This window comes from Poecilia latipinna, unplaced genomic scaffold, assembly GCF_001443285.1.
Source record: "Poecilia latipinna isolate Pla-1442-1.1 unplaced genomic scaffold, P_latipinna-1.0 Scaffold275, whole genome shotgun sequence".
Classification (NCBI taxonomy): Eukaryota; Metazoa; Chordata; class Actinopteri; order Cyprinodontiformes; family Poeciliidae; genus Poecilia; species Poecilia latipinna.
This window is the reverse complement of record NW_015112891.1, coordinates 54591-82253: the sequence shown is the minus strand read 5'-3', so window position 1 is coordinate 82253 and position 27663 is coordinate 54591. Positions and strand designations below refer to the sequence as shown.

The following is a 27663-nucleotide window of genomic DNA, read 5'->3' as shown; positions in this document are numbered from 1 at the left end:
ATCCCGTGTGGGAGGGAGCTGCCGGTAGTTAAGTTTGTCTGACCGGAATCAGCACCTCCTCCTGTAGAACCAGCGAAATTGTCCAATGAGAAGCTGAGAATCGGAGTGGGGTGATTCGACGTCACAGCTCTGAATCTGAGCGATTACATCATGTGCTGCTGTCGTGCAGGAGTGGAAGTAGCAACACTAAAATAAAACGAAGGTACTTTTGTGAAAACAAAAAACTAAAATTGTAGATGTAACTTATTTATTGAAACTTACAAACAAACAATTTAAATCCCAACATAAAAATAACTTTAATAAAAATAGATTCAAACGATATAGTTCAGCAAAACAAAAAACTAAAGTCTTAGTACTTTTGATTTTTAACAAAAAATTAAACAGGTTATGCTTAAAAAAACAAAAAGCACATATATTCTAAAAGATTGCAATTAAAACAAGATATCTTCTATAAACAAATAAGTATCTTTAAAATTCTATGGAAATAGGTCAATGACCTAAGGGAGCACTACATTGACAGTGTAGTGTAATAACCTTGTATTTTTGGGGAGGGTTATTGAGCATGTCATGCTAATTTTACAAACAAAACTAATTATTTACACAAATGACAGATTTGGGTTTTATTCTAAAATGTAAAATAAACCAGTAATGTACTGCACATCTTGTATAGTACCTCTGGGGAACAAGATGTATCTGAAATGTCTGAAAATTTTCTTAAACAGTATTCCTTAACGTTTTCTGGAAGTCTTTTAAAATTTATCTTCTTAAAACCAGTGATTTTAAGACCAAGTCAAAAGAAATGAAGTTTGATTCAGTTTTTTGCACAGCATCATGGGAACAAAATTTGTTACTGCCTACATGACTAGTAGTTAAATGGAGAATGTATCCATATCCAATAATAAAAACAGACTAATGAGGTAGAGGTCACACATTGCTAGTGCTTTTATTGGGCAGTCACACACGTGCAAAGAGTCAAATACAAATCTGATTGTAAGTAATGGCAGCAGACAGTAAGGTACAGCCAAACAGACGTCGAACACCTGAGATGTCCAAACTTCGAGTACATACATTGTGCATTAATCCAGTTAATGACATACTGTATCCAAATATAGACAGCTAAGACATTTGTGAAAAATATTTTTGCAATCTTCGAAAAAAAAGTAACGAAAACACTGTTACTGATCCAAAGACTTGTAAAACACAAATACTGAAAATAGCAGAAGTTTCATTTGAAATCACCTCTGACGACTTTCTTGGTATCCGTCATTGAACAACCTGCACAGTAAGAGTTTTCAAAAAAAACAACAAAAAAACAAAAGGACTACAATTAATATCTCAGTTACCTGGCAACCATATTAAAACAGTGGTAACGATACAGCATTAATACCAAGTAAAGATCAATACTACATTTGAACCAAGTTACATTTGAATATTACAAGGACTATGGAGAAAATAAAATATTGAGACTTTAGTAACTTTGTGAAAATAACAAATCATAGTTGTTTCCCTATAATCAGAGGTTCCGAATGAAAACTATTGATTCTAGTTATTTATTAGGCGTTTATATCAGTTTATATTGGGGAAAACAGGTACCGTTATAATAATTAAATAAAATTAAAATAGGGGGGGATTTTTTTATTGGCTTGATAATTTCCATCTAAACCAAAGCTAAACTGTGGTTGGAAACATCTGTAACATAGGCAGAAATGTCATGCTAGAATAAACATCTGCCTCCCACCGCACCCAACAATGTTGTGAACGATACATGAACTATAATAATAAAATATAAAATAAATGTTAAATATTAAATCAGGAGAGTATTTTGACGTTTATAGACTTTATAGCATTAAATGTACGGGGACCTATCGGTGAGAATGCACATTTTTAAAGCTTGCATCATTCTAGTTTCAATACGCTGTCATGTAGGCAATTTTAAAGCCAAGCACTGTTCATACTGATCATAAAAATAATGGAGGTTTTCCTATGCGAATGCCTAATATTGCTGCTTTATCAAAACTTAAACTTGATATCCTGGTAGGAACCCAAACAAAAACTGGAGAGATGAAGAAACAAAAGCAGTGTGCGAAGTGAAGACATTTTTAAGATTCTTTCCCATCCCTAAAAAAATATTAACTTTACAAACAAAAAAGAAAAAAAAAAAAAACAAACAAAAAAAACATTTGTTTTTGCATCAAAGTGCAGATATCATAATTCATTTAAAAAAAAGTGTATTCTCTCTACTGTCCATGCATGTTTTGGTAATTAGATCTTATTAGAAATATTAGAGAGAAAAAAAAAGGTTTTTCTCTAATATTTGCTTGCTTTTAAAATAGAAAATGTTCAATTAAAACACAAACTAAAAATACGGTTTGTGACTGTATTTGTGACTGTAAACACAAACTAAGCTAAACTTTTGTGCGTTTGTAGCCAATATATGGGGAAAATTTTTAATTTATATTGATTTACTTTTTTAGTATGAAATGACATTAATCACTTTCTCCATGTCTTGATACAGGCAACTAATCTTACATAAACTGACGATGAGGGATGTTTTGCTTGAACACCTAAAAAGGTATAGTCCCACCTTTCCCCCTTCCCCATCAGAAAACAATCATGTGATGCCATTATTTAAAAACCTTACCCCAACGTTATATATTTGCAGTGATGTTGCGATTTAAAGCATATGTTTTGCTTGTGCAAGTTGAAGCTTGGACGGTGTCGTAATATGAGAAAACGAGACAACATATGTTCATATGGTTCATGTTGTATATGAAAAGAAATCTGCTCAGTTCCAAGTATGAGCATTCCAAAAATGCTCATACTTGAATTTAATATTTCATACTGGATTTTAATTCTGTCAAAAAAAAAAAGGAAAGGAAATTTGACTCTTTTTGTACATGTCCAGAGAGGCATGTAATTCTTCAATCATCACATACGCACATTCGGAGGAGCGTTTTTCTTATGTAAAAGTTTATTTTTTCTAAAATTTTTGAAGAGTTAATAGTAAGATACATATTAACCCAATATTCAGATTGTGAGAAAGATGTCAAAAAATTCACCCTACCCATTTATGAACAAACAGAGTATGTTTTTATACTCTGTACAGAGTATAAAAACATCTGGCCTATTTTAATATCACTTTGCTTGTGATGTTATGGTTTTTTCCCTTGATTAAAAAAAAAAAAAACAACAAAAAAAAACATGTTTTTCGATCAATCACCAAAACATGCACTGACCTCCACAGTTTATGCCCAACGTTTTATACATTCTCTGTGTATAAATTAAAATCTTAGTTGGTCATTAAAGCCTTAACATTCTTTGGAATGGCTAAAAGGTGCTTGTAGCTTGTTGCTGTTCCCGCTTCATGTTTGTATATATTTTTTTTGAATCTACAAAATAGCCAATGGGCAACTCTCTTCCCTTCAGTGCTTTGAAATGCGTTAATGAGTTTCCTTTTGTTGCCGTTACTATTACATTTCCCTTTTGGCTAGAGGTATGCCGTGAAATGCGTGGTTTATTGTGTTTTTCCAGAATATTTCTTTTTAATAATAAATCAGCCTCTTGCTTTGCAGTGTTATTGGCAAGCAGGGTGACACAGCATTTCTATCTATTAAGGATCCTTAAATGGAACATTTGCTGATTTAAAGACATAATCGATGAACCACAACCACCACTGTAGTACATTGTATAGCTTAAACCATTAGAAAAACAAATGCAATTAGCAATTAGCTGAATGTAGTAAAATAATATTCTAACTGTACGCCTGCAGTTTCTGTTCGTCTTAGCAGTAATATACTACATTCTTATGCCACGTGAGACGAGTTAGGTTGTCTTCATTTGGTGGGACTGCTGCAAATGAGCCGCGGGCCTGCAAGTTTTACATCCCACGATAACAGACCTGTACATCCATTCATAGTAAAACTCAAGACGGCAGAGTGTGCAGTAAACGCCATTGACCTCAATGGGTTTAAGCGTAGGAGGAGCAAGGAAGTAGAGCTCACTCGGCACACCACTTCCATTCAGTCGGCAATAAAATGGAACTAGAAGAGCTGCTTTTGGAGGGGAATTGTTTGCGATGACCTTCCGATTCCCCCGCTGGAGAAGCTAATGTTCGCTGCAAACAGTCTACAAGGCAAAGAGGGCGTCCTCCGTCCGCTCAGACTTCTTGTGGGAGCCGGTGGGGGGACGAGCGGGGTGAGGAGGGTTAGCTCCGGGGGGAGACGGCAGAGTGTCCGCTGCCTTAGCTCGCTCCTCCAGGAACTTATCAAACTCTGTAACGAAAAAAATAAATAAAACAATTCATCTCTGACACAGATATCAGTGGAAGAACAGCTCCTACTAAATCTGCACAATGTTTGAGCGATTGGGAAATGCAAAGTTTTGCTTTAACCTTCCTGATCTTTTCCACATCCTGTCACAACACAACCATAAACATATGGTGTTTTACTGGGATGTTACGCTGTTGCGTGGGTTTCTGAAAATCTGAAAAGTGTGGCATGGTTATGTATTCATTCAAGTACCTTCACTGGTCACTCCCTCCTCAGCAGCATCTCCTTTCTATTCAAAAGAAGAAAAAAATGCAGTTATAAAGACACAAACCTTTGTGAGACACCAGGAGGTCCCACGAGTCAAATTGTAAAGTTCACACCAAGTGGCTCATATTCATGCAAACTCATCACACCAAGAAACCTCCCTGAGCCCCTCCATGACCTCAACAACATTCAACCAGTTAACTTTAGTAGGACAGACCCAAACGCAGTGGTAAGTTCAACATTTGTGGAACAAACAAGCTCAAAATGAAAAAAAAAAAAAAAAGATGAAATAAATAACATGAAGTTAAAGGAAAGTATGATTAGTAACATAAAATGGATGTCTAAAATAGGCTACTAAGGAAAAAGAGAGATGATGAAAAGAAAAGAGGAGGGGTGGAAAAAAAAGAAAAGAAAATCAATGCATAAAAAAAAAAGTCTCACCACGTCAGCACAGAGCCACTCCTCTATATCATCCATGACAGAGGACTGCGATACGGGGATCTAAAGAACAAAGCCATGGACGAACCACAGGGTCGCACCAAAGCCACAAAAATAAGAGACAAGCAAACCCCAAAAAACATAAAACAGAGATACAACACACACAGACAACAAGAAGAATCAGCAAAACCTCACAGACTGAAAGGATAAAAAAAAATAAACAAAAATAAAAAAGTAAAAAAAAGGGGGTGGGGGAGGACAAGAAAAAGCTTCTCTAAATATAATGAGCAGCTAATTAGCCAGCCTACATGTGAGAACGGGATCTCCCAGTTTGCATACGGCTCTCATTGATTTCACTGCGCTTGCATAGCTGAACAGCCCATGACTGATGTCGCACAGCCGCAGTCCTTATTCCACATCATTAGCTAATCAGAGATTGATTGGATGCGGAAAGCTGGGAGCACGGGGACAGCGGGGAGACGGGACGGTCGTACGGAGCATGCACGCTCACGGCACGGAGCGCGGGGAGCGCGAGCGGTGCTGCACGGCGTGCAGCAGCGATGACGATGGAAGCCATGTCAGAGGGGATGGCATTTTGGCTCATTCGTGTCTGAACGAGGAGCTTGTAGCTGTGCTACAAAAGTTGGAAAACCTTTCACCAGAGTAAAAGCAGAACATTTAAAACTACTTTGTATTTATTAGAGCAAAATTAGCCTCATAAACCCCTTTAAAATTATTCCGATCTTATGAAATATTATTAAAATCAAAGTTCTCAATCTCATTAAATCATCACAGGTCTACAAAAGCCTTATTCCGAGGCCCTGTTTTACAGTACAAAATGCCGGGGGAGTTCTTTCTTTTTGTGAGAGCATAGTTTATGCAAAGGAGGAGCATATTAAAACACAGCTTGAGGCTAAAAAAAAAAAAAAGCCCTTCAAAAGACAAAAAAAGTCATGCATCTATGAGAAAAGAGGAAAAATTGCAGAGAAGTGAAAAATAACACATCTGTCCCCAACACAAGTCAGTAAATGCAACATTTTGTATATAAAGTGAGATTAAAATAAAAGAATTAAACTCATAAGGCTATAAGTATCTATGTTAGTTGTTTTATTGAGATTATTTACAAGCGAAATGTGCAAGATCTTATAAAACTCCCCACAACACAGCAATCAGCGCCGTAGCATTAACTTTCTTTTCAATTATTTTCCAAAATATTGGAGAGAGCATGAAGACTAAAAACCTCTGTTTGATTTTCTGCACGACCTTGAGGCAGGTCGGTGTAGCCTGACATAGACCATTCAACAGAACTCTGTCTGCTTTGTCCTTGCACTTTTAGCACAGATACACCCCAATGTCAGGGCCGGCCCAAGGATGAATGGGGACCAAAGCTGGATTTCATTTAGGAGCGCGCCTGTAGTGACCGCTGCCTCCCAGCAACTTATTTGTCTGCATATTACATATTAAAAATACTTTTTTTTTTTTTTTTTTTTAGAGTTAAATACTGAGACAAAGCTGAATTCCCAAAACTGACTGTAGCGTAAAGCGTCCTGGAGTTCAATGGACTAGATAAAACGCTGTACAAGTGCATCGCGCTCAAATTAACAAGCATCATTAGACCCAACATTATTCATATTCAAAATTTGAATCGGTGTGATTTTGCTGCATTGGGGTTATCGTGTAAGGTAAAATGAGTGTATGTCCACTCATTTTGTTTTAGTTCATGACTGCTAAGTGACGATGGAGCACATAAAAGCTTGATAAGAACCACTGGGTGCATTGTTAGAATTCAACACCGATAATGAACACAATGTTTAGTGCTCTGTCAAAAACAAAAACAGACAGTATAATAGAGGTGGGCAAAATTAGTTATCTTGAATAATGTTTCCATATTTTAAAAGAGAAACACCATATGAAAACTTTACATGCATAAAACTTAAATATTTTCTCCCAACTAATCCACTTCAAATACATGTTATAAAGTTTGACATTGTTGTTTGACATTTCATCACAATTTTCCCCCCACCACTAGAACACATCTGCATTTAAGATGGAAGTGAACGCTCAAGGAGATTAAACGCCGTTATTGGAATTGGTTAAGGATTTCAGACCACAGTGGTGAGGCGAGGCAAAACAGCAGCTGATGAAGATGATGGATGAAGCTAGCGTAGATGCTGGTAAACAGGACGGGAGGGCTAGGAGGACACACTGTGGATAAGAGTCCTCACCATTCCTTGGGTAATAAGCCAGCTGTCTATGGGCAGCTCCTGATCTGCTGGGTTATCATCCCCTTTTACCCTCAGCTGAATCAACAACAGAATAAGACCTTACACAAGAGAAGAAAGGCCCCGCCACAGCAAAGCACACAGTCCAGAGGAAGAAGACAGAGGAGAAGTCAAAAGTGCAAGAGATGACTTTCATTCACAGGGAATAACGAAAAAATAAGAACAAAAAAAAAGAAATGTATCATTCCGTAAAGATGGAAATGAGAAAAATAAAGTGGGGGGAGGAAAGAATTAGAATTCTATAAAAAAAAGTGAAATATCTTAAAAGGAAAAACTACTTGATGAAAATTGCTCGGAATTTGGGAACACACGACGAGATAACTTCCACGTAAAACTCCAACGTTTGCTGAGGAACAAAGGACAGAAAATCTTGGAAGTAGTTTCAGACTCCTGGGTTGAAGAGTCTGGGAGAACCAACTGCTATCATCCATTTTTAATCCGTCCTTTTAAATGATGAAAAAGATCCAGAGTGAACATGACTGTAACTTAAAACATGTCACTGGTTTAATCCAAACTTGTCCACTTGCTTTCATCTGGAATTAGTGTTGTAAATATAGCCAACAGCTTCAGTTAAATAATTATAGAAAAAAATACACACTGTAAAAAATACAGTATAAACTGTAGGGACCCAAAAATCAGACAGATTTGCAAAAACATCTTGACTTAACCCTAATATAAATACCCCCCCACCCCCTCCACGATTTACATGGTAAATCTGACACAAAGTGGACGCTTTGATGTACTCACCCCACTTGTGTTTTGTTGCCTCACGTCCAAAGCAGAGGCCAAACCTCCCAGGGCATGGGGGTCTTCATATTTTACACTGTGCACCAAACCAATGAAAACTAAAGTTAACACTGGCCATTCAGAAGCAGAAAAGTGAACAAAACACAGATTAGATTAATTCTGAAGCAGGGAATCGGACCTCTAACCTCTGTGGAATTGGTATTAGTGCCGTTATTGTGTAAGGTAAACATCATAAATTAAAGAAACCCCACAATACAGTGGGAGGGAAAGTGTAGCAAACAAACATAGAAGCTTGAGGCAGAATGTAAAAGATCATGGTTTGAGAACGACGATAATGAGAACAGAGGGGGATCAACCCACAACTGCATAATTGCCACTTGGTATCGACCCGACGTCTATGGAAATGTCCACAAGAAAACATACGGAAGGAGGAATTTGCTAATTTAACACAAAATAAAGACTTTACCGATATTAAAACTTACTTTTTGCGCTGCTCCGCCAGTGAGCTGCTCCTGGTTTGGGCAAACATGTCAAAGTCGTCCTTGTGGCCCGACAGAGACGTGAGGGTACTGCTAACACTGTCAGAACCCACATCTGGAACAAGCGACGAGGAGGGGAGGATTGGATGATTTTGACAAAAATAATTAGGTCCCAAATAAAAACACACTTAAAAAAAAAAAAAAAAAAAATCTAAATCAGGAACTAAACATGGAAAGAAGAAGATTCTAGCTATACTGACTATATTATATGAACTAATGCTCATTCAAAGTCCTCCCAGCAGGAGAACTTTTTCCTGTTCTTTGGATCTTTTAGAAAACTAATCATAGCTTTGCGCCTACCAAGACTAGCGAGTGCAGTAGATATGTAGGCTGTGGAAGGGTTGTGGGCCGGGGAGGCCGTGGCTCTCTGGGCGGAGCTGGACGAAGGGCTGGACATAACTCTGGGTGTAACCACGGCAGGGGAGCCCGGGCCCAGGTCTATGAGGTTGTCTTCTGTCGGCTCCGCTAACATCTGAGAGGACAGACAGGAAAACAGAAACTTTAAACTTAAATAAGCGTGAATACGCAAGGTTTGAGATGACGGAATAGCCGATAACGGTTTTGCAGATTAACTAAAATTGTGGTTTATACTGAAGTTTTCTTTCACAGATTGATTGATATGAAGTGTCTCCTATTAGACCAACACCCGGGTTTGACCATTCCAGCCAATATTTTTGAATCGGCTTTGCAAAAGAACAGAGGTACATCGCCTCCCAGAAGTACACTTTCAACTTGAACGTTTCTCATTCAGCAGGATTTAGTGCGATGGACCAACACAAGTGTGACGTTACTGTAAATCAAAGTGACCCTGGTTTATGAAATGACTCACAATTATCTCAATTTGTTTTAGCCACGTCTCCTAAAACTGCCTTTAACTAAATCTTTTGAGGTACATCAGTGACTATTTGCTTCCGATTACACAAACAAATTAAGCTTGAAACAAAGTCTCAATTAAATGTCAAAAACGTGCTGCTTCTTTTCCCCCCACAAGCACAGTCTCTCTCGACGACACTTACCCCGTTGTTTTGTGCAGCTCTGCCCGATCTGTATCTCTCATACCTGTGAGCGACGGAAAATCACTTTCATATTCAAACGCCATATGACAGAGGCGTTTATCAACAACAAATGCTTCAGAAGAACGAGCTCAACGATCAGAGCATGTTCTGTGACATTCATGCATTAGGGGCACCTCTCATATCGAAGGAATATGTTGTTGAGGTCGTCATTGACGTGCAGCAGCTCCTCGGTCACTTCCTCGTTGGACACGCGACTTATCAGCTCGACCACTCTCTGCTGCATGGCGCGGCACGTTCTGTTCAGCTCCTGGGCGGGAGGGACACGCCGACAGATTGACGCGCGCGGGGAAGGGACACAGAAAACAAAAGAGCTGTGAGGACCCCACAGCGCGGCGTGGAAAAAAAAAAAACAACAAAGAAAACCCCGCCAACCCAGAAACAGAAAACATGTTATGGTGAAAACAGAACTGCGCCGAGGTTTTACAAACAAATATCCGTAACCGAGATGAGAATATTTGCTCAACTTCATCCAATGTGATTCCGTAGCACAAAAGATATTAACATGACGATCATAACTGGCAGCAGCTTGCGAGCAGCAAGCCAGATCTGTGGGGCTGACACAAATACCTGAGTGGATTTGGCCAGAGGAGATTAAACTCTGCACGGGTCCCTGTAACGCTGGCCGATTGCCAGTTTGGAGAATTTCACCTCTATTCCTCAGTCTCGCACCTCTTTAAACCGCTGACGGTGTGAAAACTTGGCACACTGCACCCCCTGGTGGACGCTTAGTGCTAATAACAACTCATTTTGGATGCGACAACAGGAAAACGTTTAATTTTGAAATACTTTTAAGTAAAGAAAGGTTGTAGTAACACACACCTTCCAATTCCGACTAAGTTAAAGTAACTGCTAACACTTAGCAGCTGCTCAAGCTATCAGATTCTGTCACAGGAGCCCAAACTTGCTGACATTTAATGCGTTTCTCCTTGTTAACTTGTTGCCATAGTTACACAAAGGTCAGTTCCTGACTAGATAATCGAGTCTATTTCCATGTGGCCTGGGAGAAAAACCTTGGCTTCAAAGGAGGAGAGAGTTTTTCCTTGAAAGCAGCCTGACCCGATCTGGTGAAAAGCCCTGATTGATCTGAGGGGCCTGAACTGAACTAAATGCACCACATGCTACGCTAACATGTATCTTGTTTTAGCAAAGATCGCAAACCAGTGAAGCTTACCAATTGGTAACTCAATGGCAAGGGTAAAGAATTCATTCTCCATGTGTTTTTGAGATTATAAAACTGTTCACATATGAACATTAGTAGAGTTTGAAGCATCACAGTTCAAATGTTACCTGGAGCAGCTCTAGGTCAGAAGCGTCTTCCTGGCCGGGGACCAGCTCCGTAAGCATCTCTGACATGACTTTGATGTTTCCTCTCACGATGTCCAGCTCGCTCCGCAGCCGGGCGATCTGAAAGCACAGCAACTCCATGAAGGGCTTCCAGTCCGTTCCTGCTGACGACGTCTTCAAATCGCATTTTGCTCATTGCACGATTACAAACTCCGCGGCTGAAAGCGCAGCTGTGGAGCTGCGGGTCATCACCTGTTCAGGGGTGGCAGTGACGGGGCTGGGGATGTTGGAGGCCTGCGTGGCGGTGGGAGTGGGCTGAATGGGTTTAGGGCTAACAGCAGCCGAGGCGTTAGGAGCGAGGTACTTCATCATCGCTGGGTCCACTTCAGGCGTGCCCTGCGATTCGAGAGGGAAAACCTGAGCAAAAGCACCTCTGCTGACGAACATGCATAAGGAGTTTGTATTCCTGCCCTCTGCGGCGTGTGGATGGGAGACAAAGCATCCAGGTCGGCCATTGGAAACTCAACGCCTTTCCTCTTCAGCTCCTCATAAATGTGAACCACGCCAGTCAGGTCAGGACTGCTCCTGAAGGCATCGGCCCAGGACTGTTAGGAAAAATAAATAAACGAATGAGGCAAATGTTTAGCTTCTTTTTTTCTTTCCACTGAAAATGAAGGTGAGTGAATAAAGCATCTTCCTCGATAAATATTTAACTGTGTAAACATTCCTTCTGCAAACACTGATAAATAAGTAAACGGTCGCCATCTGTTGGCTGACGTGACCTCATGTAGTAAAAAAAAGCAACACTGGAAACATCTTACAAGTGGAGCATAAGGGACTCACCTGACCTGCGGTAGTTTGCGAAACTACCTTTGAACTTTTCAACACTTTGTTGTGGTGCAACCACGCAATTCAATGAGCTTCGAATTTGAAGCGACAGATCAACACAAAGGAGCACATAATTGAAAAGTGAAAGAGAAAGATGCAGAGTTTTCTTCTTTTTTTTTTTTTTACAAAAAATAAAATATACCCATTTTTTAAAATGTTCCAGTTTTCTTCAAAAGACGTAACAAAATGCGGAGTAGTTCTGGAAACACAACTCGCTAGAGGATGCAAAAGATGTGAGGCTGAAGCAGCAGGTTCGCCTTTCAGCAGGATGACAACCCTAAACACATAGCCAGAGGTACACTGGCCCAGTTAAAGTCCAAACCTAAATCCAATTAACAATCTGGCAAGGCTTGAAAACCATTGTTCATAGAACCTTTTCTTAAAATCCGAGTGAGCTTGAGCTACCTTGCAAAGGTTGAGCAAAACAAAATGTAAAAAGGTTCTATGAAACTTTTAGCAAAGCAATGTTTGTTATGTACCACAGCAACGCTGATTAGGGCAGCTGTAAGCAGGAAAAAAGTAACAATGCACTTATAACATTATAGAAATAGTTACAACACACAGGGAAAAAAAATTAGAGAAAGCTCCATTACTTGTATGAGAGAAAGAACTTTGTCTTGCACTATTGTGGGAGGATTGGCTTTGGGGGAGATGATTTTGACCAGGACGCCGTCAATGAAATCTCTGTGGGCCACGTGGATGTGAAACCTGTGACCGCAGTTCTTTACACACGTCTCCAACACCTGCAGAAAGAAAATCGGTCACGCAGAGAGACGTTACAGGCAGAGCAACGGAGGAGGAAGTTGAGGAATTTGCACAGGCAACAAAGTTTGGTTTGGCAGAAGCTCGGTGTTCTGCCGTTTGGCATAAATGGTAACGGTCTGTGTTTTTTTTACAGACATCCAAAGTATTCTAGAGGCTTTTATATGAGGCACAGAAGGGAAAAAAGGAAACAGTGGAGGAAAAACAAAAAGGAGGATCAACATAAGGAAGGATACAAGAAAGAAAGGAACACAAAAAAGCAAAAAGCAGAACAGTCAATACACTATCAAATAAAAGTCACTGGAGCCAAAAATAATCCTTTAAGAATGGAAGTGAAAACACAGGGAAGAAATAATGAAAAGACATAAGGAAGGACAACATTTGAGATTGTGAATGCAATCTTTTTTCACACTTAGATGTTGAAAATACTAAATTGAAAACTTTTCCAGGCAAAAAGTTTGGAAAGTTCACATACTGCTGAACTTCCTGCATACCACAGGAAGTGAAGGAAGACTCATTTCTGCAGTCCATTAACTGAACAGGAAAACTAACTGACCAACTCATTTTCTCATGTTTTTTTTTTCATTCAAATGTGTTTGTGCACATTCAAGTTTTTCTGCAACACATCCGAGCTTCCTCTGCTCAAAGCTCAATGCGGAATCGCCACGTCCAGCTGAACGTACGAACAACCTACCGTCAGCGCCAGCATGACCTCTCTGTAGTTCTTGTTGCCGCTCAGTCTCTTCTTCAGGGCCCGCATGGCGTCTTTCGGCCTGGAAGGGAGAACAGCGTTGAGTCGATGAGTGCCCCCGCTGCGAGCGAGCAGAACACCTCGGACTTCGCTGGAATGGAGGATTTTCGGGGTCGCGATAACAGATGCCGGTCTGTCTGCGAGTGAAACTATTTGAGTGAGACTGAGAAGAACTGTCACACCATCTGCCTGTCTTCCCCCCTTCTGAATGACGACAGAAAGCCTCTCCCAAAAGGCAAGATCAAAGCTACCCATGCATAAAGAGCTCAGGCTGGCTTCCTGCCTAATACTGCCCATCCCTTCAATGAAGATGGGGCATAATAAGCTCTTATGAGCTCATTCATAAGCGCATAACAGGTACTTAGCAAGGCTGCTGAAACTGATAGAGATGGATGTAGACAAAAAAAAATACAGTCAGAATTTTCGTCTTTTTTTGTGCACGAAGCACACGAGCGCAATCGGAGGACATATTTCAGATTCTTTTGTTTTTTGGGCGTTGCCTCTGTTTTGTTTTATCTTGTTCAAGTGCACGCCATCTGCTGTCACACTTTTAAAAAAAGCTTTGTGTGCAAAAGGCACACACAGCATGTGTTAGGATGACAGCTAACAAAGGTTACTCAAAACATATTCAGAATCTCCCGAACTTCAGCTTTTTTTTGTTTGTTTGTTTTTTTTTTTTTTGGAGTTTAACAGTTTTGCCGAACATCTTGAAGACAAAATGTTCTTTTTTTTTTCTCTCCAGATCTGCTTTTGTTGAAAGCTGGCAGTGAGAGTGGCAAAATGAGAAGGAGAGAGAGAGAGAGAGCCTGCACTGGAACCGATCTGCTAAATCTGCCAGCCTCATGCTTCACTGCAAACCGGGCCCGGCTGAGGATCTGAAATCTTTCATTCATTCAGTCAGTGACACAGGAAAAACAACAAACAAAAGGAGTTTTTGTCTGGTGTGCCGACTTCTGGCAAAACAACAGTAGGCAGTGCATTATTCGCTTCAGTCACTCGCTCCGCCCGCCCGCCCGTCCGTCCGTCTTGCGATAAGACGGTGAAAGCTTTGTCGCAAGCTGCCGTGGGAGTCTAAGTGTTTTTGGACCACAGAGCAATAAGAACCCAAGACCAATAACAACACCGTTAACGAACAAAAGTCGCTCACCCCTCGTCTGTCTCGTTTATGATGTCACAGATCTCCATGTTCAGAGTCCAGTCCTCACTCTGTAGGCCTCCGTCTGTGGCTCTCTCTGGAGGAAGAACACAAGAGACGTCAACCAGACTTCTAGTGACTTTCTGCATATATGAAAAATGAAAGCATATAAAAATTTTTTAATTTTATAATATAATATTATATTAACCAATATAATAAGTGTTATGGCTCCCCTAAGTTTACAACCTAAAGATCAGCGACACCAGCCAACCAATTAGCCAAATGTGCTTTGACCAACAATCATCAGGTCAAATAAATAAGAAGCTACAGATTGTTTTTATTTACTAAATGCATTAAAGCACTTTTTGCAAGTCTGTTCACACAACACAGCAGGATGTACTTGGGAGGTGGGGGGGAAACAGGGGAGTTTGGGAGCGAACGTGCTGACAGTCAGGAGGATCTTTTGCTTCTCTGTTTAACTCAAAGCAACTACAAGGGAATCAGCAGAACATGTTTCCTTTCAAAGTGTCTTTGATTGAATTTTTTTTTAATTAATCCATAATTTCAGTAGAAACATGATACCTTAAAAGCAAATATGAATTCTAAAAATGTACGGATTAGACTTTTCTTGTCCGGCATTGATTTCCAGAATCTCTGAGGTCGTGCCTATCGATTCAGTAACATTTCTCCTCTTGAGGACTCGAATAGTTCAGGGGGAAAAAAATCTGCTCCAATGTTCTGAGGTAGATGTTGCACCGTTAAATCCAACACCTTATTAAGGAATTACAAAAATATGTTCACTTCTGCGTCATTTCTGCTAATGTCCCTAAATTTGATCAGGTGCTTACTGAAATCATGGATCAATGCATTCTTAACAGGAACAGTGATGGTTTAAATCCACTGACTGGAAGTAATTACTATCTACAAATACACTAATCCCTCAAAGCGCTTTTCACCTAGCTGCATCCACAAACACACACATTAATACACAGATATAGAGATAAGTAGACAACTTGGGGTTAAGTGCCTTTCTCAGTGACACATCCACAACAGCTCATCCTACTGAATCATATGTAATCATAAGGATTTTGGATTTTTCAGCATTTCGCCTGGTGGTTACTGATCCGGGCTGATGAGGGGGAAAAAAAGGGAATAATTCTCATATCTAAATAAAACCGGTAACATCTCAAAGGTACTGATCAGTAAAATCCTGACTGATGCATCTCTAAAAGTCACACTTTGTAACCAATCCAGTGAGCAGTTAATAGCAAATCAAGCTACAGGAAGTAGTTCAGACCACATAAGATGAGAAGTTGCTGCAAAAGTCTAGTGTTATTTTTTTTATGCATTTAAATTGTTGAACATTGAAGCACAAAGCCCTCATCAATGCGGTCAAGCAGAGCGGTTGCTAATGCCTGGGTTGAAATGTTACGCAAATGTTCACAACAAAACGGTATTCTTTCCGGTCAGGAAGAACGTTAGTTCCTGACCAAAGTCTTGTGTAATTTTGTGCACAACTCATGAACCAACAAGTACATTTGAAGAAAACACTGTCATTTAAAAACAGCTACATAGAGTGATAGAATTACATTTAGCAGAAAATAATGAAAACAAGCTGATGGAGTCTGTTTGTTTGCCAGCTCCGTTACAGATCGGCAAAACACAGACATTACAATGAACGAGGCATCGAAATAAAAAACAAAAAATAAAAAAATCACATTAGTTATATTGCTCTGAGGTTCCTCTTTTAGAGGCCATGTGTAAACATCATCTGTTATCCGTCCTTACTGCTGGAAATGTCCTCCTTTTGTCCTGATTAACTTTCACACACTGCACACCGGCTTTAAATACTTTAAAGCGCCTGCCTTTGAAGTGAAAAGTCAACACACACACACACACACACACACACACACACTCACTCTTCTCTTTTAAAAACCTTTTGGATAGAGGTAGGGGATGATGAGGAGAACAATGTGATGAGCTGAAACTCAGGGTGGTGGTGTTTTTTTCTGTTCAGAATCTTAGCAAGCTGCCTGACATATTACTAGTCACTATTTATTGTAATTAGTTAGGCTATGATTTATTCCAATTAGAAATGAGCTTTGTCTTTGTTTCGTTTTTTTTAAAGCTGGCTTGCATTCGGTGTCGTCTCCCAGCCTCTCTCTCTCTCTCTCCTTTTTTTTAATTTTTTTATTGGCCGACAGCAACACGCATGTGAAGTTGAGTCAGCGATCGCATCTGCAAAAAAAGATGGAGTCATGTAGAAAAAATTAACCAAAGCTCTTAGAACGCTGCGTCCAACTTCTGCGTCTTACGAGCGTCTAGAAGTAGAGTTTGGAGGAATTAACCACAACACTCTTCCTTTAAGCTCCTCTAACGGATTGAGGAGTCGGGGCGGGACAGAGCACGAGTGGCCGAGACGGAACGAAGAGGAAGAACAAACAAGAGAGAAGAGTCGCAATGGTGTTAAACAAGGGCAGCTTTGGTAAATGAAATAAAGCACATTGGTTTAGTGTCAAAACCCTCCCAGCCCCCACAGGTCTTAGTAACTGAGAGCAAAACTGAAGCCAGCTGATCACGTGTCTCTCGACGGTGACGAGCTGTACCACGTACTCGCCAACAAAGCTGCAAAGTTCCTCTGCAGCCCATCTCTCCTTACAACTGCTTGCCTTGTCCACGTTTTGTTCAAATGTTTCATCTTTGCTGTCCTAGCCAGCAATACCAGTTGTTCAGCAAATCCCACAAAACATAAAAAAATAAGAATAATTAAAAAAAAAAAAAAAAAAGACCCGACATGCATCTGTCCTCTTGTACCATCTTTGGGCTAAATGATCGGTTGTCTGTCCCCTGCAGAGCCGCACAGGGTGCAGCAACCCATCTGCCGTCTGTCTGGGGATGCAGACAGCTCTGTGAAATGGTGAAACTCAAGATGTGCAACACCATGTGAACAACTGCACGAAGCAGAGGGACGACGGCAACTGTAAAGCACAAAATAATGATCGTCCTTTTTTATTTACGTTCATTAAATTACCAAACAATGAGTAAAAAAAAAAAGTTATTATGAAACTTTTTAAGATGTTTTCTAAGGTTAATTCTTTTTGCTGATAATAGCACCACAAATAACCAATAACCCAAAGCTAGTTTAAAAAAAAAAAAAAATGTTCTCAAATTTCTCAGTTCTATAAATCTCCAGATTTGTCTGACTGTTTTAGAAATTAGAATGTTGGACATGTAACATAGTTCCACAACATATTTATTAATATATATATATATATATATATATATATATATATATATATATATATAGGAGTGGCAATGCTTTGTCCTTCTTCCAGAAATGTAGCAGATTTGATTAAATTAAAAAATGCCTGCTTTAACGACTGTTGTTATGCTGGAATGACCATAAATCTGGCCTAGAGAATCTATGGAGTGTTGCCAACAGGATGTCGCAAAACATATAATCCAACAATGCAGACCAGCCAAAGCTTAAACAACCTGAGCTTTCTTGACACTACTGTGGAAATAGGTCAGATTTAATGATCATGGGTCCTCGTCATGAAATCTGAGTGATCTTTCTAGCAAAATATATTTTGTGATGCAGCAAAGTATTGACGAAAAGCGCTAAATATGGCATACGTCTCAAAATTTTATGTATAAAACGATTTTGTGGTTTTTTTTGTGTGTGTGTGTGCAAGTCGATGACACAAGATCCAAATGCGATGTATTATATTTATGGTAAAAATCAATGCAAGAGGAGCGCTGATCAAGTGCTGTGTGCATATGCAGCGGAGTACATTTGATTAGATTTAAAAATTCTAATTGAAGAATACATTACTGATACAAAAGGAAAATTAAACGTTGTCGTAACTTATACTATCCCAGGCTCTTTAAAGAGTTATTGTAGATACTGATGGCTGTGGGCAGGAAGGATCTCCTGTAGCAGTCTGTATTACAGCAGTTGTGACGAAGCCTCCAACTGAAGACACCTCTGTGAAGAGGATGCTCAGGGTTGTTGTCTGTAATTTTATTAATTTTAGGAAGAATCTTTCTAATCTCCAGTGGTTCTTCATCAGGTTGTTCAGACCTGCAAGTCCCTGACTTTGATGATGATGATGATGATGGCAGAAGAGAATACACTCTCCACAAACAGACCGATAGAAGATATGGAGCATCTCAATGCAAACACTGACGGACCTAAGCTTCCTCAAGATTACAGTCGGCTCTGTCCCTTTTTATAGATGGCTTTACTGTTGCGCATTTATATTCCTCAACCACTTCCACTTCTTCTCCCGTGATGGAAATAGCATTTGTCTTATGCAAGTTTCTTTTGAAATCTATAATTATCTCCTTTGTTTTGTTTACTCAGCTTTTCGTCCATCTATGACACACCTGACGTTTCCAGGTCATCTGAGTATTTCTGCAGGTGACAGGAGTCTGATTTGTGCTTTAAGAACTGGACAAATCGTTTAATATTTGTTTGGTGTACTATTGTTATTTTTAAAGAAACTTAATGTAGGGTTTTGATTTGTTATAAGCTACATTCATCACTCCTGCCAGAAATAAATACTTGAAATATAATCTGCGTGTAGAAAAATAACTCACATTAGTTCCACCATTGTAATCACATTACTGAAATAAATAAGCGAATATAATTATTTGCACCTGTTTCATCTTCCTACATGTTTTCTTTTATGATCAATCAAAACAATTAACTGGCCTAGAACCTGTGTGATTTAAAACTGCACAAACATGGGGTGTGGTACACCAAACTGCTTCCTTCTCTGCTTCAGCTCTGCAATAAGTAACACATTATTAGACGGTCTGGATGTTTTGCGTTAAAAGCGACAGTGACCAAACACTGTGGTCAATCTCGGCAAGCCATCTAAACAGTCAAATATCATCACTTGTCACGAAATCTCAGTGATTTATCTTCCTTAGAACCTGCAAGTCTCTGCTCTCACAGATAAAGGGGGATTTACCAGAACGAGAAAAGAGAGTAAAGAGAAGTTACTCAGATTTTCTGGCTAACGTTAGCAGAGAGCTCATTCCGAGGGGATGACGTTGGCTAGGAAGATGCCAGCAAAGCTCGCTCTATTCTCCCAACGTAAGAGTGAATTCTAAATATCTCGGTGTATCAACAAGACAACACATCTCTAATAAACACCTTCGCAGCTTCACCTACCTATACACTGGCCCACAGGCGTGCTGTAAGGATTTCCAAGTAGAAACTCCATTTTGACAACAAACGATCCGCTTTGGAAATGACGGAGGCTGAGGCCCAGAGGCTGCTGCACGGGTAAGCCCCGCCCACTCCTGAATCCTATTGGATGAACTGACATAAGCCCTGAATTTGATTGGCTGAAATGGTGTCCATTGTAAATATATTGGGGGTGGGAGGGGGAAATCTACGTAGTCCCGAATTTCTCAAAAGTATCTAACGAATCAAACAATACGCAAGATAAGCTTCAGCATAAGAGATATTTAAGAGTTTTCATTATATTTTAATATATTAAAATAAAATAAGTTTGCATTTTAACGGCTCGTGAATGCATTTGAACGCATCTGAAAATCAACCTGTTGATTGAGGAAAGACCGTTACACGCCAGCCCTTTTTTTTTTTTTTTTTTAGAGATTTAACATAAAGGTACACAGTCAACTTTACTGTTGAGTTTTATTTTGCTTTTTTTTTTATTTATTTCATCACATTAAAATAATTATTTGTTCGATGAATTTACTTTTGGCGTTAAACTGTTGCTAAGTAACAGGGTATAAACAAACGAAACAACGGGACACAAATGTTTTGGCTGTTTTTGTAGACTGTACATTGATACGAAGAGTTCGTTTATTTTTCGCTTTCATTGGTAAGTAGGAACGTTACACATTTGGGTAGTTAAAATTAGGGTTATAGTAAACGTAAGATTTTTCAACTGGTCCAAAGTTTTAGTTTAGAACAATCTCTGACTTACCTTGTTGCCTTCAACAGAGTGAAAACTGCTAAAACATGGATTCTGAAGCTAGCTGGACGGATGATGAGTATTCCTTGCAGGAGATGTTACTCGGGCAACACACTTCAAAAGAAAAATACGCTCTGCACAATTACAATCTTGGCTGTCTCGATCACAGAGAACACATCCGTTTACACCTGGAATTCAAAAGTATAAAGGATAAAACAAACACACGAAAAACTACCTTTTCAAACGTTTTCGGTCTAATTTTTTTTTTTTTTTGTGAACTGATTCAGATTGTTGTTGTTTCCAGACATGGTTAAAATGGATTTCATACATGATTTTACATCTCTGACAAGGTTGGATCTTAATAACAATGTCATACAGAAGATCTGGGGCCTGGACCGTCTGACTAATCTGACCTGGCTTAGTAAGAGACAATTTTTTCATTTATGTTTAGTCTGTTATAATGGTGTGTTGGATAAACAGCAACAACAAAACAAAAATTTAGGCCTTTTAAAAGTATTCATACCTGTTAAACTTTTTTTTTTTTACATTTGGTCATGTTGCAGTCGTATACATTAATTGTATTTTATGGGGGTTTTATATATCAACACAATTAAGAAACATGATAAAAATGTGAAGGTTGCGAAGCTATAAATGTTTTTCCCCAAATAAAAATCCAAATTTATTTTATGTCGTTTAAGTCAGTACTTTACAGTACATTATTTTTGCTCAGTACAGCTGCTAGTGTTTTGGGCACTTCACTATTATGTTTACTCGTATATTCTTTTTCCTTTCATTTCACAACCATGCACTGCTTTGTGTTAGTCTGTGATAAGCAGTGAAAAAGAAAAACCCAAATAAAATATATTCAAAGTTGCGAGTTTAACTTGTTAAGGTTTATGATGGCTTTCACAAGGCTCTGCGCGCTCACACGTTGTTGATGTTTCTTCCAAATGTGTTTGCAGATCTGTCATTTAACAAGATCGAGAACATTGGGGGCTTGGACTCCCTGCGGAAGCTTGAGTTGCTGAATTTGGCCTTCAACAACATCTCTGTCATAAAGAACATGGATACACTTGAGAACCTTACTCACTTCTTCATTTCAAAAAACCAAATCGAAGACAAGGAATGTGTAAGATTATTTTCTTTATCCAAACGAATACTGTGTAAGATTGCGGAATGCTTGCACTGCACGACTTTGTGTACATCTTGTTTATTCATCTTCATCTTATTTAATTAAAGGTGCACTACCTCATGAGATTTAAAAAGCTGTTCAAACTCTCCATCGGTGGAAATCCCTTCACTGAGAAGGACGATCAGTCGCTTTATGTTGCTGCCTTTATTCCAAATGTGATCCTCTTAGACAACATTTTAATTACCCCACAGATGGTAAGTCTATATTCATGCGCATCTTTTTGGATTTGTCTCTTTTCTACATCAGTTTTGCATAGCGTTTCTATTTAAAGCATCAGTTTATCCAGGTGCGTGGTCCCATATTGATGCTTCCCACTGTAAGTGAGACCTTTCTGTCTTGTGCAATTACAGCGAGAGGAGGCTGCCATCAAGTACAAGTTTGAGCTTAAGAAGTTGCTTGAGTCACAGCAAGCTCAGGAAAAAATAGACAAAGTATGATAATAATCATATTTTCAAAGGCAGCCTTTGCAAACTTGCACATTTTATTTCTTGTATTACCTTGTCTGATTTAAGCTCTTTCCTATAACAGGATGCGGTTGTGGACAGTGCTGTGCCAGTTACGTCAGCAAACAAAGTAGAGGCAGCGAGCCCAGACATCCTCCCAGGAGCTCCTCCCGCACAGATATATCCTCTGTTTTCTTTGCTGATGTGTTGTTTCATCGAAACTAACAAAATGCCTCAGATTTCTTAACGTTGCATTTACGTCTCAGAGCAAACTTGCGGAGCTGTGCTCACAAATATTTCCTACAGACTCAGACGAGTACAAACAACTGGAGACAGAGCTGAACTCTTTCTTCGCTGGCCAGATTGAAACTGATGCTCACTACCAGCAGAGGGCGTCACAGATTCTTGCAGACTTCCATGAGCAATACGAAACGGCAAGTAGAGCAGGCAAAGATATCTCTAACTTAATAAAGTTGAACAAATTTACAGCAAATCTTTGTATATATTTGTATATATTGACTTTTTTTATTATTATTATTGTCGTCTAACAAGTTTCAAATGTTCTAGAGGTTAAAAGATATAAGAGCAATAGAAGACCCCGATCTGTGCCGTCTCAAAATCCTGGACTTAAGACATGAAACCGCCAAGTTTTTTAAAAATCTCTTGGCTCTGGAGTTTGAGTTTGTCAAAAATCTGGATGTAAGTCTTCATGAGATTATTTCTGAATTTTTTTCTATCACTTGATAATCTAATACATGTTTTTCTTTTTTTTTTTATGAAATCCTTCCCTTGCATCTGTGCTGTTGTTTCTCTTTATTTTAGGACAACATCATGCTGCTAGACAGCTTCATCTCAGACATGGTGGGTAACTTTTTGTGATAATCTGCAGTGAATACACACTTTTTTTCTTTGTTACTCAAGAGGTGAATTATGCTACGTTTAGAAAATATTGATGTTTAACCAAATCAAAAGTGCAGCAATTATTCTACTCACGTTGAGGACAGTGATTACAAGTTTTTAGACCAGGAGAGTGAGAGGGGCATGGAGGAAACATAGAACCATTTCTATGTTTATTTGGCCACGTAATTTAGATCTGGCCTCATATTTTAGCATTATCCTGATAAAAGACCCAATATTACCAATTTTAGGTTGTCTGGAATTTTTCTATGGCCAGACTACCAACAAGAGTCAGTGCTGGTTCTAGAAGAGTCTGAGGAGCAGCATGTGCAACCTCTTTTGAAAGGGCACCAGATTTTTACTTTTTTTATTTTTTTATTTTTTAGGTATTTCAAGAGTTCATGATGCTCTGCATTCTAACTAGGTTGACCTTTGGAAGAGAAACAGACCCACAGCATGATAGATCTTAGATCTTACTTAACAGTGGGATTCTTATTGCAAATATTTATTCCTTGATTTACATTCAGCTCAGCCTAAAATTGCTTTTTGCAGAAAATATTGATCCTCCTTTCATCTGACTAAAAGCACACAAAGTGTACTGCCCACTTTCCCGCAGCTAAGAAAATGGAGCTGCGTCCTGTGTCTACACAGAGATAGTCACTAAGTACTACTTAGCAGTTTGTGAAACCTCATATCAACCTGAAAAGTAAAGTATAATTAGAATCATTTGCCTCAGTTAGATTTATTTTAAAGGGACCAATTGTACCTCCGGAGACTTTGTTTTTGTACAACTGTTATGGTTGAAAATTCATTTTGAGGTTTTTTTCACTTGTTTACCAGAGATGTCCATGATTGTGGTCCAAAACGTGCTTATTATTGAAATGTAAAAAGAAATTGCTGCTGTGACTGAATATGTCGTTACATGTAGTTGTCTACAGGCAATGATTCACCCGGTCAAGATGAGGCCTCGGAGACCATCAGTGACACAGAAAATCAAATGGATACACAAGTTAATGACTCGAAAGAAGCTCTCATCAAAGAAGTAAATAACTTTGTAGTAAACACACAAGTGTATGTTAAACTGAAAAGACAACTCATCCGCAATCACCATCTTTATGCACTATTGCAGATTCAGGAAGAAGAGGAAAGGAGGAACCGTGTGCGCATCTCAGACATCTACCGATATTATGAGTTTTTGTTGAAACCCGTGGAGGAGATGGAATGAAATTTTTGCTGTATTTCACTGACAGCGTCGACACTATTACAATGTTTAGCAAATAATATGTATACATCTATTTACTTTTCCATGTATTACGTGTAGGCGCAAAGTTCCCCCTGCGCCTACTCTGATCCAACTAAATAAAATTATACCTTTCCACCTGAGTGTAATTTAATTGCAGTAGCAGTCCAGTTCTGTGAAGGTTAGTCAGAGAACATTAGAAAATGAATCACATCATGATTTTGAATTGTTCGTATCAATGCATATTTATGTTAGGAGGACTCAGTCAAAGCCCAGAGCTAAATTCAACTGAGAACCTGCTGCTAGACTTTAAAATTGTATCTGATCAAATCTGACCGAACTTTTTCTATTTTGAAAAGCTGTTGGTGTGTCACAGAAAATTTTTTTAACATTTCACTTGAGCTACATTGAAATGTGCAGTTGTTCCATAAAAAGAAAAAAAATTCAAGATTTACTGTAGATAAATTATTGCTCTTCAAAACAACAAAAAACTACTAATCTCAAATTTTCAATAAAACCTATTTTAGTCCTTTAAAAAAAATTTGACTTTTTTTTATATTTAGCAAAAAAAAATATTTAAAAGAAGTCACAACACAACCTAATAGTTCAAAGCGATTTTCATCTATGTATTCATTTATATCCTCTTTATTCTGACACGCTCTCTTCTTCTCTGTAAGGAGATTTAAAATGTTTATAGATTAATTTTTTGTAACTACTGTGAATCAAAAGGCGTCTAAAATACAATTCCCAGAATGCGTATTAGCACATCATCCAATAAGAGTCGTCCTGCAACCAGACGTTTGGTTTTTAGCCAATAAAATACAAGAAAGCTGAGCGATTATAGGAGGACTCGCAACATTTATTCTGTCCGGCAGTCTAATGAAAGCTGATACTTTTGAGCAACCTCACTGTTATTTTTACGGTGATAAAACTTCTGTCGGTCCCGTTTTTTGTCTCCGGTTGTGGCGTGCTCCTTGTTGACGTTCATGACGGTTGCTGACGGTGTTTCCTTAGCGCTCGTCATGCCTGTCCGAGCAGAGTGCCACTGTCTAGCCGGCGCGGCCTGTCCATCCTCGGCCTGTCTTGTTCCCCCTGCGCCTATCAACACCCAGCAGCCCGGGGTGGCCACCTCTCTGCTCTACAGCGGCGCTCAGTATCGGGGTTATCAGAGGAGCAAAGGGAACTCGTATGATGTCGAAGTTGTTCTGCAGGTACTTTGATAAATATATTTATATATGCATTTATGTTTTTATCCTAAATTTATCTTGATTAATGTTTTTCATTTCTTTAATTCTTGTATTTTGAATGTTGACTAAAAATAAATGTTTGACTCCTGTCTAAAAAGTTTACGTTCTGTGCACCAGACTATCCAAAAATGTTTGTAATATTCTACCTGCAGGTGCTTATTGAATAGGAAAGAGAGCATATTTTCAAATGTATAACTTAATGTGTACTAGATTCTGTGTTTAAAAGGGTAAGTCTTTGTTTCAGTACCTCATGCTGTCATTTTTGCATCATGCATTCGCACTTTTTATGTCAACCCCTTGAGACATCATGTACCATAATCTGTTTGCGTTGGACAGCATGTGACGATGGACGACTCATATTTGTGTGGATACCTGAAGATCAAAGGCCTGACTGAGGTAAGCTATGCAAACTAGGTCAGGTGTAGTAAGACTGACCTTTATGCGCCCAAGGGCTGAACACCAACTGGTTCATGCTTGCTACAGACAGGCTGAATCTAGAGAAGGTGAGTTTGGTCAAAGTGAGATATTTTCTGCCCGATACGTGTTAAGTTATGCAACATGTAGATCCACCTTTGCTCAAAGTGCTCTCTGTCTGTGAGAGGATCTGCAATTTGGAACTCACTTCCTCTCAATCTAAAGTCCATAACCAGTTTTAGTATGTTAAAAAAAAAAACAACAACCTCTGGTTATGTCAAAAACAGAACTGTGTCCATACTTAATGTTTCATGTCTCACAGTTTTATATGCATGACTGTGTATATGTTGTCAACACTATGTTCTGCTAAATGATTACTACTTCAGTTTTTACTAGTTTTAAGTTGTACTGTTTAACAGCCCATTTAGGGACAAGTGCTGCGAATTAGCTGTTGCTATAAGCACTATGACGCAAACATGGGTATGTTTTTTCTGTTCAGTTAGTCTATGTCGATGTGTGTCTATAAAATAAACTTAAATAAAAGGTTCACAGGTCAGAAAGTAAGGTTGGTGTGTGGAAGACGAGCAGTTATGTTAATGAATAATGGTAAAATTTGAATGTTTGTTATATGAAAACAAATATTTCTCCTTTCTGAAGAAGATCATTTTTCATTCACTTGAAGGCTGGAAGGTTCAGTGTATCGTCTTCATGATGGCATATTGGTAATAAACATTGTCCCAGAGATGAATATATTTCAGTGCAAAATGTGCACATAAACTTTAGAACGAAAGCAAAAGACCTTGTAAAGATATTCACTGATATTATTTCTTATTCTACTGCACAGTCATTAATCCGTTCCTTTCGGTCTGTGATTTTTCAGACTAGATATGTAAAGCTTGACCTCTGTTCAACTATCTACCTTAAATTTATTGGGGTTTATTATTATTATTATTATTATTATTATTATTGTTGTTATCATTGTTGTTGTTATTTATACTTTAAGTTTGAATAAAAAGATGCAAATATGATTTTAGAAGGGTCTGGATTATTAACCTGAAAAATATGTGTTTGAACCCTGCAGTTTATTAGCAATATGAACCTTTATTTTTTCTTGTCTCTTATATTTTGTAGGAGTTCCCCACTCTCACAACATTCTTTGTTGGTGAAATAATCAGCCGCAGGCGGCCATTTTTAACCCGGAAGTGGGATGCAGACGAGGATGTGGACAGAAAGCACTGGGTATGTCTGTCCAGGTTTATTTTTGTTTTCAGCATCACCTCTCATGGTCTTACTAATGAAATGTTGGTCCACAGTTTCATTCTTTTGAACCAAAATTGTACTTCACCTAAAGATAATTAGAATTGTTTTGTGCCTTTTATTGTACTCGTATTTGGCGTGTTTTACCTGAATTTTGGAGTCTCGTTTACGTTTCAGATGATACATTTTTAAAGAGTATAGGTTTAAAAAATGCATTTGAACCTGTTATTGATCCCCATATTTCCTGTTCTCTTAAAAGGGGAAGTTTCAGGCTTTTTACAAGCATGGCAAAACCTTTAACTCGGACAACTTCGACTACAAGGCGTTGGAAAACAGTGATTACATCTTTATGAGGTGGAAGGTGAGCAGATTTTATGTCACCGTTTCTCTAAATTGTTCGAACTATGCTTCGGCTTCATCTGCTGTTGGTCTTCCAGGAGCAGTTTCTTGTTCCAGACCACACGATCAAAGACATCAGCGGCGCCTCCTTCGCTGGCTTCTACTACATCTGCTTCCAGAAGTCCACAGCCACCATTGAGGGCTACTATTACCACAGGAGCTCAGAGTGGTAATGAAAGTGAAATT

General features: G+C 38.8%; 3 protein-coding genes across 11 annotated transcripts in view; 2 read left to right on the top strand and 1 right to left on the bottom strand.

Moving 5' to 3' along the window:
- Positions 1-2429: 2429 nt before the first annotated feature.
- Positions 2430-20483, bottom strand: tom1l2a (target of myb1 like 2 membrane trafficking protein a). Of its 5 annotated transcripts, none has more exons than XM_015033644.1 (16): positions 19617-19735; positions 14447-14531; positions 13243-13321; positions 12380-12529; positions 11369-11503; positions 11151-11294; positions 10902-11018; positions 9728-9861; positions 9555-9597; positions 8839-9010; positions 8482-8593; positions 8000-8075; positions 7196-7270; positions 4974-5033; positions 4521-4557; positions 2430-4271 (listed from the first exon to the last, which is right to left on the bottom strand). In XM_015033644.1, exons 1-16 carry the CDS (start codon positions 19666-19668, stop codon positions 4126-4128), a joined length of 1617 nt encoding a protein of 538 aa, XP_014889130.1. In that variant the 5' UTR covers positions 19669-19735; the 3' UTR covers positions 2430-4125. The 5 variants fall into 5 exon arrangements, with proteins under 5 accessions (XP_014889130.1, XP_014889133.1, XP_014889131.1 ...); XM_015033647.1 differs by lacking the exon at positions 19617-19735 and adding an exon at positions 20401-20483 and having other exon boundaries at positions 3159-4271; XM_015033645.1 differs by lacking the exon at positions 4974-5033 and having other exon boundaries at positions 3159-4271.
- drc3 (dynein regulatory complex subunit 3) overlaps positions 20080-27663 on the top strand; it is a 20314-nt gene continuing 12730 nt past the window's right edge. Inside the window, exons 1-12 of one of the 3 annotated variants that reach the window (XR_001425121.1) lie at positions 20080-20295; positions 20418-20589; positions 20693-20809; positions 21351-21517; positions 21628-21774; positions 21931-22011; positions 22109-22203; positions 22283-22457; positions 22591-22722; positions 22846-22884; positions 23849-23962; positions 24050-24204. Coding sequence is in view for 2 of the 3 variants with exons in the window: in XM_015033650.1 (XP_014889136.1) it covers positions 20436-20589; positions 20693-20809; positions 21351-21517; positions 21628-21774; positions 21931-22011; positions 22109-22203; positions 22283-22457; positions 22591-22722; positions 22846-22884; positions 23849-23962; positions 24050-24145 (1317 nt within the window). In the remaining variant the exon portion in view is untranslated. Of the gene's footprint in view, positions 20296-20417; positions 20590-20692; positions 20810-21350; positions 21518-21627; positions 21775-21930; positions 22012-22108; positions 22204-22282; positions 22458-22590; positions 22723-22845; positions 22885-23848; positions 23963-24049; positions 24304-27663 lie in introns of those variants that run through there. The other 2 variants (XM_015033650.1, XM_015033651.1) reach the window with 2 other exon arrangements.
- gid4 (GID complex subunit 4 homolog) overlaps positions 24920-27663 on the top strand; it is a 3777-nt gene continuing 1033 nt past the window's right edge. The window contains exons 1-5 of one of the 3 annotated variants that reach the window (XM_015033653.1): positions 24920-25371; positions 25744-25803; positions 26953-27060; positions 27338-27439; positions 27522-27646. In XM_015033653.1, coding sequence (XP_014889139.1) covers positions 25147-25371; positions 25744-25803; positions 26953-27060; positions 27338-27439; positions 27522-27646 — 620 coding nt within the window. In that variant the 5' untranslated portion in view covers positions 24920-25146. Of the gene's footprint in view, positions 25372-25743; positions 25804-26952; positions 27061-27337; positions 27440-27515; positions 27647-27663 lie in introns of all 3 variants that reach the window. The other 2 variants (XM_015033652.1, XM_015033654.1) reach the window with 2 other exon arrangements.